This window comes from Girardinichthys multiradiatus, chromosome 6, assembly GCF_021462225.1.
Source record: "Girardinichthys multiradiatus isolate DD_20200921_A chromosome 6, DD_fGirMul_XY1, whole genome shotgun sequence".
Classification (NCBI taxonomy): Eukaryota; Metazoa; Chordata; class Actinopteri; order Cyprinodontiformes; family Goodeidae; genus Girardinichthys; species Girardinichthys multiradiatus.
The window spans coordinates 43,487,253-43,499,691 of NC_061799.1; the positions used below are offsets into that span (position 1 = coordinate 43,487,253).

The 12,439-nt window shown below is 43.2% G+C and overlaps 1 protein-coding gene across 2 annotated transcripts in view; it reads right to left on the minus strand.

The window, feature by feature from the left end:
• Window positions 1–12,439, minus strand: part of efr3a (EFR3 homolog A (S. cerevisiae)) — a 122,456-nt gene that overhangs the window by 86,684 nt on the left and 23,333 nt on the right. The window contains exons 1-2 of one of the 2 annotated variants that reach the window (XM_047367945.1): window positions 7,882–8,041; window positions 7,540–7,675 (exon numbers count right to left, since the gene is read on the minus strand). In XM_047367945.1, coding sequence (XP_047223901.1) covers window positions 7,540–7,549 — 10 coding nt within the window. In that variant the 5' untranslated portion in view covers window positions 7,550–7,675; window positions 7,882–8,041. Of the gene's footprint in view, window positions 1–7,539; window positions 7,676–7,881; window positions 8,042–12,439 lie in introns of those variants that run through there. The other variant, XM_047367946.1, reaches the window with a different exon arrangement.

A 12,439-nucleotide genomic window follows, 5' to 3' on the forward strand; every position in this document is an offset into this window, starting at 1 on the left:
CTGCACTTTTGATGATCATTTCATTTCTATCAAAATCTGGCATTTATAGGTTTGTCACTGAGATCCTTACAACAATTGTTAACATAAATATGTTTACAGAAATATAGCTTTATTCTTGCAAGTGTGTGGTGAAGTACAGCAGAACCTCAGATTCTGTTAAGTGATTTTTCAGACTGTGCACTTCCCAGACTAAATGTTAACAGGTCAGACTGACATGCAGCTGAAATTCAGGCATTTAGCTCAAACATGGGGGTGTAAATGTCACCGTTCCCCTCACATGATGGGGCTGTACTTAGCTGAACAAGCCAAACCTCCTTAGTTCCATCTGAAAGCTAAAGACTCATATTTTGTTTATCAGAAAAGGTTCATCCTTCAGCGATGCTGGACTTTGACTGTTCCTTACATGTTTGTTTGAGCTTGATAGAAAGCAGATGTTCATATAGTTTAGATTTAACCCTGCATGTTTCAGAGCAGTCAAAGATGAATCTGTTGTCAGACATGTCGTAATCGGATTTCCAGAACAAGACAGCTCACTCTACAGCTGGGATGGGCAAGGAGAAGCAGGAAGCTAACAGCATGGCGACTACTCGCCTAAACCTGTCTCACATGGATCAACTGGTGGGACTGTAAATGACCCTTAAAACACTCATTACTATACTGATCATCTCTGATAAAAATTTGGTTGAACCATTTGAAACCTCGGCTTTAATTTTGAAGTCAGGTTATGTACTCCTTTCTGAGAGGCCTGATGCGGAAGTGGCCTAGTAATAGATTTCAATTAAATTACATTACTTAATTAGTAATTAATTAAAATGGCCTAGTAGTGGATTTCAACAACTGGCAGCCATGTTGAAAGCTACCTGCACCTCAGTAAACATCTCTATCAGACCTCTGAAGGCCAAAGACAAAAATCCGTCCAGTACATCTACTATTATACTTGTCTAACTATAAAACGAGCAAAAAAGCTAAATCTGACACATTAATTCTGTATTTTCTTTAGTATCAAAAAACAAAACAACTCTAGCTACATTTGCATAACATATTTACATTAATACCGATCATCTTTGAGGCAGCAGGAATAACTGTTGCCATTCTATTTTAAAAAAGCATTTTACATACTTGTTACAAACCCTTGTGTCAACACACTGATATATTTTTAAACCTAAAACAAACTAAAGTGTCCCTAAAACACAACCCTGAGGGACCCCACAAAAGAAGTGAAATGATCGAATATAGAGAGAGACAGAAAGGTAATTTACCAACCACTGTAGACCAGCATCTCCAACACTCACTAAATTGTGAAACAGTTTTAAAGGGCTTAGAATAAAAAAACTGAAGGAGTTTCAGACTAAACATTTATTAGGGAAAATTATCCCATGCTCAAAATGTTTAAACTTTGTTTCAAAGGTTCACGTAGTGTCTGGTCTACCTAAAGGATGTCAGTACCTAAAGGACACGTTGCCAATTTCCAGCTCTGTCATTATTTACGACACATAACATGAACGTTCTTCCACTTCATTTCAGTCCAATCCATCTTCTTTGTCATACAATCAGAAGTTCACCTACACTCTTTTTACAGTCTGAGCACCAGATGCTGTACTGCTGATATTTCCCATGTTCCTGAACAACAAATCAGCATCTCTGCAGCCGGCCTGATGTTGAGCAAACATCTGAACCCAAAGTAGGCCAAGAAAAGAGTAAATCCTTGCAGAAAGTGCTGAAAAGCAACAAGCTGAGCGTCACACAACAAGCAGAAGGAGATAAAAGCTCTCCTCTCTGCAAAGATGCGACTGGTGGAGAAAAACAGAGGGAGGCCCACGCTCCTTTGAAGTTATATTTAGGCCAAAATCCTTCTTTGCAGAACAAACCGTCTTATTCTATGAATACTAATCAGAGGCAACAACTGAGGGAGGAACTGTCCTCAGAGCACAGGAAGCCGCTCTGCATTTACGATCAGCCGGCGCAGCGTCAGAACATCGCTTTTGATCCGGTTTTATTCCTCAAGCATCTGCAGAGACTCCTGCTCCACCTGGGACACACATGCATGAAGATCAACAACTGGGAGATAGTCATTCAGGCCACATTTTCACCAACTACAACCAAGATACACGTGAAAGAAGGTACAACTCAGTCAAGTTATCAGTTAACTGCAAATCTATAAGACAAAAAGTGTCAAGATCCTCTGGTCCCCTTTGGGGAAAAAAAACTTTTCAGTTCTTCACTTCCGAGCAAACAGCTTTTCCTGGAAGCTGATTGCTCTTTGCAAAGCTCAGGAGTGCGTGAACATCTCCACACAATAAAAGGAAAGAAATAAAGTGTCTCCCAGCAGGACTGCTTCCATCCGCCCACCCATTTATCACCGTTTATCACAAATGTGCTTATCAGGCTCCTCAGTCTGTAACAGCAGCAGCGGCAGATTTCTGCTGCATATTGACTGGATTGAAGTGTTTCATACTATAGTTTGAGAGCCTCTGGACCATGATGGATGTTGGAGCAGGAGCTCAGAAACATGGCAGGACACATTCAGACACAGAGACTGTGCAGGAATGCATTTTAGCAACCCTGAAAACGTTTGAGCAACATTTATCTGATCAGTTTAATCCTCTACCTTAGCCATGCATGCAGAATGTGGTTCTGCATTGCTCTGGTGTAAAATGCATGTGTGTCCCTTAAAGGACACAGCACATTACAGAAAAACCTCTGCTGGACACCACAGATGAGAATATGCTCCAATCACCGAGCCGGGCTTTAGGCTAAATACTCCTCTTCCTCTTTGGTGTGGAACGCACAGTAAGGTTGGGCAGTGATACTGGCTTCCATACTGACCTCAGCACGATTCTGGCTTTAAACACTTAACTTTAAAACCAGACAGCATGACTCAGGTGTTTCCACTGACAACCCCAGGGATGGGCCAGTGTGACACTCTGGGTATTTACTCTAGCTGTAAACATTTATGACCATTTATTTTAATTTTAATATTGACTAAAGGCAGACGTTGTGAACTCAATTTAGTAGCAGTTTTAAAGTAAATCTTCTTATCTTAGTTTCCATGTTTTCTGCATCCAGAAATGTTTTAAGAGCAGCTCAATTTGTCTAAAATTGTCAACAGGTTTCACTATAGTAGGAAAACATGCGATATGCAATAAGTTTCAATATGTTAGTAAATGTAACAATGAATATATGATTTGGCATAAATACATAATACCTTATGTAAAGTGTTGATGCATTTCTGCTCAGATAATTGTCAGACTATCCAAGTACTGAAAAAACATCCAACAGCACGGTTTTAAGGAAGAAGTTGAATCTGGCTACATCTGCTGTTTTAGCAAGAAAACAACTTAGTTTTGGTTTCTTAATGATCTTTTCTGCTGCCTTGAACCACAGGCTTGCTCCAGAGAGCCAGAGGGTATGCTGCTTATTGTTTTGGCTAATAGCATTTCTTTATGATATTGCAAAGTGTTATTCAGATCATGATATACTTCCCATATATTGTGCGGCACTAAAAAAAACATTTGAACACAAAACTTTATATTTAGCTACTTTCTGCTATGATGGACCTTTTCCATTTCCATCTCCAACTTATTTCAGCACACTGCCTCTTTCTGCCACTTTAACCAATCAGGGATCAATACCATCGTCGTCACATTACCACTAATGCAATCAGCAGTTTACCACAGGGAGTGATTATCTGGCAGACAAGAGGCCTGCAGGGACGCCGAATCCTTGAAGCTGCAGACAGCATCCAGACACATCAGCAGTCTGAAATATCACCATCCGCTGCTGCTCCCAAATTAAGATACTCTGTCCACAGAGAGACGCTTTTCCTGTTTTTTTTGGCTCCAGAATCTTGTTTCCCGTCTAACACGACTCTGAAGCCGAGATGGATTTAACAGGAGAAACATTCCCCATTAAACGGCAGCTGGTTTCCTGTCAGAGCTGGAGAAAAAGACGAGGGGGGCCTAAAGTCTGACGTTCCCAGAATAGCAGCAGACAAGACGGCACACATGCACTCTCTGGGGCCTGGGATTGTTTCTGTATTCATGCAATGAGCCATTCAGAGTATGTCGATTTAAAGAGGGTCGGGCAGGACAGAAATGGATGAAGCAGAAAATGGGTAAAATTAAACGGCACAGAGGCATTATTGTGTAATAATAAAAACAGAGTAATCTGGTCCTGCAGATAAAATTTACATGTTTCATTTGAAGACCCTCCCTTAACTAGATGGACAGAATTCCCGCTGCACATGAATGAAAGTTGAATGAATAAATGTTTGTTCATCTATGTTTCAGTTGCAGCTTTTAGCTCCATCAGATGAAGGTGGACATTTAAATAGCAGCTATTTGGTGCCATCCTTCAGCAAACACCTACCTCTATAATATGAATAATTTCTTGTGAAAATCAGATCTATTAAATGAGGCATTTAAAAACCGGATAAAGACACTGCTATGCTCTGAACAACCATTAGAATATAGTAGCCATTTTGGAAATGGTCCGACTGTTTGAAGGTAAACATCATGCTGCTATCCTCTCAGTACTCAAGGTTCTTCCTGCCATTTCCCATGTCCGCTTGCACCCTGACCTCGCTGCATCAGCTGCACCGTACCACAACAAGCCTACCACGAACAACCACAATCTCACCACGGCCTGGGTCAGTGAATGTGCAAGAGGAGAACGCCACACTGGCATTTATTTCCAGGCTGAGAACAATCACAGGTACATGACAGAACCAGGTCAGCATCCAGCAGAACTCATTGTAGAGTTTCAGTTCCAGTCCGATTCAATCTGAAGATACCATCCTCAGTTAACGGAGGATGAAGTACTGGACCTGGCTCACATTCAAACATCTCTGCTAACAGAATCATACATTGGAGCTGCATGATATAATGTTACTGAATGTCATAATGATGCTTTGAATTGTAAAATATCCAAGAACAGAATCCTGCAGTCCTTCTGCTCTTGGTTCCCTGCAGAAAGGGAATAAAAACAAGTTTTATCTTACCATCATATAAAATACTTTCTGCTGTTCTACACAACCAGCATCAACCCAATCAGCATGCTGAGCAGCAACGTATCGCAGCCGTACAATTTCCTGATATGCTTTCCTCTCCGAGCGTTTCATCAAAGACCAGAAACTGATTCTGCAGGGATGATACAGTTAAAGCCAGACCATCCAGTTTGATCCAGAATGACGTTTCTCTCGCCCAAAGAAAGGACAGGAAAAGTGATCGTTAGTTTGATCTGAACCAAACAAAGTCATCACCTTTTAAAACTATGAGAAAAAAAACAAGGAAAATCTGCACAAAGTTGATCCATAAAGCAAACATTTCCAGTTAGTTTTATTTATCTGCTCCAACGTCTCTGATGCCCCTGATTGTTCCTTAGATCCGTTTTCTGCATGAATAAACGACCCAAGAAGCTGAACTTCAGGAACTTCACACATCCTTGAAGGCCTGACCTAAAAATCCTGACTGGTCTGGATCTGCGTCTTACAGGGAATCTCTGGTGCAGCTTCAGTCAAGGACAAATTAAAAGCCCAGTTCTCATGGTTTGGATCTTGGGCCAATATGTGTCGATGTAACATTGTAAAAATCAACCCACTGAGGTGGTCTGACCACATCTACCCAGTTAAACATCTGGATAAACAGTCAGTTTGGACGCCTTCATGCAAAACCTTGAAATTCCTTCTTGTAAAAATCGTAGGAACAGTACAACCCATAAGAACCCATTTAGTGACTTCAATCAGAACCTGTTGGATACAATAAGCATAAAAGCCTCAACATGCCCTCCTCTACCTTCCTCCTAATCTCTGCTCTTTTTAAAGATGAGACAAGGAACACAAAAAGCTCTCCGGCGTCTTCTGTTGAAGTGACCCATTTGTTAAATTTCCTTGGAGACCACAAAGCCTCCCTACAGAACCGATCCAGTCCTCCTCATCCCTCAAACACATTTCAGCTTCAGAGAGTTTCTGGACCCGCAGACGTCGTTTTCATGTTGAACTGATGATTTTATATTCAGTTTGTTCCCGAAAAGACGCAGCAGTCAGGTGGCTGTCAGATAGCTCCGATGGGCTGGTGTGAAAACAGCAACACACTAAAAGAGAAAACTACGAACCGACACACTGAGACGTCCTGAACAGAAACCCTTCACTCACGCACACAATAATTCAGAACATTTAAGCATTAAGAGCATTCAGACAAACGCAAGAAGGCTCTGCTGCTAGAAATGTAACATCAAATATTTTTATAGTTTTATGTACATTTTTTAAAACGTTTCTAAGAACTCCAGATGTTTTTCAGCATTTATTTCGCAAAATAATGTAAAACTAACATTCTGATGGGATTTTATTTTATCTGACGAGCAATAAACACATTTTAATCCCTCACTCTAATGTTTAGTTCATACACAGATAGTCTTATTGTGTGCCAAGGCTTTGCTAAGTCAATTTCATTGTATCTTTTTCACTCGTTTGTTCATTATAAACAGTATTTTTTGTGTTATTAAGGACAAGTTATTTCATTTCATATTTGTTACAATAGGTTGTTGTTTGACTATTTCTGGTTTACTTTCTAACATTTTATTTCAAAACTAAGATGTTTTATAGCTTTTTAGTAATATTTTATGACTTTCACAACTTTAATTTATAATCTTAGTTGTTTATTATTACAGATTATTATGATGTATATTGTTTTATTAATATTTTGGTAATATTTTACATTTGTTACAATTACTACCACTTTCCTACGTCATTTTGTATTTCCAACATCAGTATTTTTTAAATAATTTTTACACAAATTTGTCATCTTTTTTATCTGATTATTTTCAAAGATAATAATAAAATAATAATAATAATGTTATTATTATTACTACTACCATTATTTTGTTATATTTGTTTTTTCTTATCCTTTTACAAATGTTGCTTTTTAGTATTTAGTCCAAATTATGTTGTGAATATTCTCATTTGTCTAAAATTAATAATCCAAAGGGTTAACTTGGTGTTATTAGTTTTATTTGCATTTCTTTCTCCCAATTTAAAGATCAGCCTTTGGACATTCCATGGCTTTGGTTCAGGAAGTTAATGCCAGATTAATCAAGCAACCTTTTCATCCATGACTTGGAATTTACGGATCAATGTATTATTGAATCCAGAGGTACCTAAACTGCTTCCCGCAAAACAAACCAGACGTGACCTTGGCAGCTACTGCGGTTAGCCTACTACTGTTAATCTACTTTAACATTTACAGATGACATTTAAATATATTTCAACTGCTGAGGATCAGCTGAAGACTCGTATTTTAGTTTTCCCGGCCCAGAGCGGGACCCTGACCCCACGTTTAGGAACCTCTGCGTCAAGTAGGAGATAACAGGTACCCCACGCAGATGCGTGTCCCTGAACGCAACACTCCAGCTTTTAACTTGAACCTGGTGCCGTTGTCATAATTAGCTCAATAAACGCAGCAGTTTCACATTCAAACATGATCCCGGGTCGTTCAGCATACCCACACAGACAGACACCCACGGTCACGGCCCCACACAGCTTACCGGCTGGCATTCTGGAGCGAAAGTACCGCAGACCGTTCCAGCCGACCTCCGTCAGTTAGCCTCCATGTAGCTTCTCCTGCCGCCGCTCCGCTTCACTTGGTATCCGGAAGCAGTCTCTCTGGAAGCCACAAATCACCTGTTCGGAGCCGATAAACACAGAAATCACCGGATTAACACCCAAGAAGGCTGCTCCATTCGGGGCTGAAGCTGCCCACTGACACACGGAGCTAAAACCCCACAAACACTCCTCCTATCCGGGAGGATTTCACCGAGCTGCCGCTGAAACACGGCGGAGGTTTAAAACACACATTAGCGGTAAAACCAGACAAGTGAAGGACATACCTGTAGGTAAACAGCAGCAGCTTAACTCCCACACATTTCTGCCCTGCTTCCTGCTTTACGAAGACAGACAACACGGAAGTGAGAGCTGCAGCAGAGCCAAACGAACCAAAACATATGCGGGTTGAACACCCAGAGAGTGGCGGCTAATTATAGCAGCCTGAGGCAAGGTGCGTCTGCAGGACAATGTCCTCTGACCAGAGGGACAGAAGCTTAGATTCAGATGGTGTCTGCAGGACAATGTCCTCTGACCAGAGGGACAGGCACTTAGATTCAGATGGCGTCTGTCTGCAGGACAATGTCCTCTGACCAGAGAGACAGAAGCTTAGATTCAGATGGCGTCTGCAGGACAATGTCCTCTGACCAGAGGGACAGACGCTTAGATTCAGATGGCGTCTGTCTGCAGGACAGTGTCCTCTGACCAGAGGGACAGACGCTTAGATTCAGATGGTGTCTGCAGGACAGTGTCCTCTGACCAGAGGGACAGACGCTTAGATTCAGATGGTGTCTGCAGGACAATGTCCTCTGATCAGAGGGACAGGCACTTAGATTCAGATGGCGTCTGTCTGCAGGACAATGTCCTCTGACCAGAGAGACAGAAGCTTAGATTCAGATGGCGTCTGCAGGACAATGTCCTCTGACCAGAGGGACAGACGCTTAGATTCAGATGGCGTCTGTCTGCAGGACAGTGTCCTCTGACCAGAGGGACAGACGCTTAGATTCAGATGGTGTCTGCAGGACAGTGTCCTCTGACCAGAGGGACAGACGCTTAGATTCAGATGGTGTCTGCAGGACAATGTCCTCTGATCAGAGGGACAGGCGCTTAGATTCAGATGGCGTCTGTCTGCAGGACAGTGTCCTCTGACCAGAGGGACAGAAGCTTAGATTCAGATGGCGTCTGCAGGACAATGTCCTCTGACCAGAGGGACAGACGCTTAGATTCAGATGGTGTCTGCAGGACAATGTCCTCTGACCAGAGGGACAGAAGCTTAGATTCAGATGGTGTCTGCAGGACAGTGTCCTCTGACCAGAGGGACAGACGCTTAGATTCAGATGGCGTCTGCAGGACAGTGTCCTCTGACCAGAGGGACAGACGCTTAGTTTCAGATGGCGTCTGCAGGACAATGTCCTCTGATCAGAGGGACAGGCGCTTAGATTCAGATGGTGTCTGCAGGACAGTGTCCTCTGACCAGAGGGACAGACGCTTAGATTCAGATGGTGTCTGCAGGACAATGTCCTCTGACCAGAGGGACAGACGCTTAGATTCAGATGGCGTCTGCAGGACAATGTCCTCTGACCAGAAGGACAGACGCTTAGATTCAGATGGTGTCTGCAGGACAATGTCCTCTGATCAGAGGGACAGACGCTTAGATTCAGATGGTGTCTGCAGGACAATGTCCTCTGATCAGAGGGACAGACGCTTAGATTCAGATGGTGTCTGCAGGACAGTGTCCTCTGACCAGAGGGACAGATGCTTAGATTCAGATGGTGTCTGCAGGACAATGTCCTCTGATCAGAGGGACAGACGCTTAGATTCAGATGGTGTCTGCAGGACAGTGTCCTCTGATCAGAGGGACAGACGCTTAGATTCAGATGGTGTCTGCAGGACAGTGTCCTCTGATCAGAGGGACAGACGCTTAGATTCAGATGGCGTCTGCAGGACAATGTCCTCTGACCAGAGGGACAGAAGCTTAGATTCAGATGGTGTCTGCAGGACAGTGTCCTCTGACCAGAAGGACAGACGCTTAGATTCAGATGGTGTCTGCAGGACAATGTCCTCTGATCAGAGGGACAGACGCTTAGATTCAGATGGTGTCTGCAGGACAGTGTCCTCTGACCAGAAGGACAGACGCTTAGATTCAGATGGTGTCTGCAGGACAGTGTCCTCTGACCAGAAGGACAGACGCTTAGATTCAGATGGTGTCTGCAGGACAATGTCCTCTGATCAGAGGGACAGACGCTTAGATTCAGATGGTGTCTGCAGGACAGTGTCCTCTGACCAGAAGGACAGACGCTTAGATTCAGATGGTGTCTGCAGGACAATGTCCTCTGATCAGAGGGACAGACGCTTAGATTCAGATGGTGTCTGCAGGACAGTGTCCTCTGACCAGAAGGACAGACGCTTAGATTCAGATGGTGTCTGCAGGACAGTGTCCTCTGATCAGAGGGACAGACGCTTAGATTCAGATGGTGTCTGCAGGACAATGTCCTCTGATCAGAGGGACAGACGCTTAGATTCAGATGGTGTCTGCAGGACAGTGTCCTCTGACCAGAAGGACAGACGCTTAGATTCAGATGGTGTCTGCAGGACAGTGTCCTCTGATCAGAGGGACAGACGCTTAGATTCAGATGGTGTCTGCAGGACAATGTCCTCTGATCAGAGGGACAGACGCTTAGATTCAGATGGTGTCTGCAGGACAGTGTCCTCTGACCAGAAGGACAGACGCTTAGATTCAGATGGTGTCTGCAGGACAATGTCCTCTGATCAGAGGGACAGACGCTTAGATTCAGATGGTGTCTGCAGGACAATGTCCTCTGATCAGAGGGACAGAAGCTTAGATTCAGAGGGTGTCTGCAGGACAGTGTCCTCTGATCAGAGGGACAGACGCTTAGATTCAGAGGGTGTCTGCAGGACAATGTCCTCTGATCAGAGGGACAGACGCTTAGATTCAGATGGTGTCTGCAGGACAATGTCCTCTGACCAGAGGGACAGACGCTTAGATTCAGATGGCGTCTGCAGGACAGTGTCCTCTGACCAGAAGGACAGACGCTTAGATTCAGATGGCGTCTGCAGGACAATGTCCTCTGACCAGAGGGACAGAAGCTTAGATTCAGATGGCGTGTGCAGGACAATGTCCTCTGAGGGGACAAATTCAGATAGCAAATTCACAACAGATTTTATTCCCACTGATTGGTGAATAACCTTGTAACATTGCGTCCAGGTGGGTCAAATGAAGGTTAATCTGTGTGGTTCTGCAGCCAAGGAGCGTCCATCAACGAAGGTCCAAGAACAGGTCAAACATCATTTAAAACTGGGCAGATTACTGCTGAATCCAACAGAAATTACTGTAAAGGAGCAAGAAATAAACAGTGTTGTTGTTGGATGGATGGATGGATGACCCTGAAGCTCAGTGACAGATGAAGCTGTGGATCTGCTCTGTAGGTTTCAGCCTCAGTAAATATGAGTCCAGTTGGAGTGAAGCTGGAAAGAAAATAAAGCTTCACGGCATCACAGCAGCATCATTAGAACATGAATGGATCAAACTCTTCTCAGCACAAACTGACAACCATCTCCCCACAGATGCAGCTCCAACTGTTTCAAACCCTCAACCACAAATGACTGACTTGCAGCTAGAAATATTAGAAATCTTTATTTTCCAATTTATAGACTCTACTATGTCACAATAAATGTGTTCTGGTTAACAACCTCTCCATCAGCTTTGTTAGGATAATATGCTCTTAATGCGTCACCATCACATTCATTTGAGAGGTTTTACTTTTATTAGCTTGGTTTTATTTGATTGCAGTCACTTTCATGTGACTGTAATTATTCGACCTCAGGCAGAGAAGCTCGGGTCCATCACAGGGGGACTGATCCTGATCATGTGCCTGATGGAGAGATTGCTCCAGGAGGTGACGTACGATGGGGTGAGTCTTTTCTTCGGACCTTTCGCTCAGTACGGTTGTGCATTGGGCGTCAAGTGATCATCAGAGCGTTCCTTATATATTCAGGTGGATTAGAAGATTGCTGACAGGTGCGACTGCAGCTCTCTGCCCAGGCCACGCCCCCCCCCCCCTTCACCCAGGTGGAAGATCTGCAACTCAGGCAACAGGTAAACAAACACATCCAGCAGCTTCCTACTTCAAACCACGACACTGTGAAGTTATCAATACACTCTCCGGGTTAATAACTCACTGATTGACAGAGAGGATGTAAACAACGCCTGTTGTAAATAAGATAATAGAGATAATAAAATCTCTTCTGACCCAACACTTCAAGCTACATACTGGTAATAATCACTAACATTTGTTGTAATTTTATAGCTGTTTATTTCCAGGAATTAACGTAGTTTTTAGTCTCACAAGTAATCGGTATAGTCCTTTATAACTTGTTATAAATACTGAAGAGGTACAGCTGCATCCCTTAACATCACTAATGATTGTCATTAAAATCAACACTGAGACACAATTGTCCCACAGACGTAATTATCCTGAGCTGGAATGAAAACATCTCCGCGGGCTGATGTGTGAATGTATGGGAAAGTGCTCCATTTGTGCTTTTTAAGCTCTTAAGGACCTTTGCTGCACCATCTACTGGACTTAAGGCTGATTAAAGGCTTTGGCCTCACAGATGGCATGCCAAGCGGGTAAAAGTCAAATGAGTGACAGCGGCTGGCGGTGCCCTGGCCTGATGGGAAAATAATAAAAAAAAAGGTTCAGGAAATGATGTTAGTGTAATTACTCTAATGCATGAAACATTCACACGTTACCGCTGTGCAGAGTGAGTGAGTTAGGCTTAAAATGAAGCTGGACAGAGCATGGTTTATTTGTGTTTACTGAA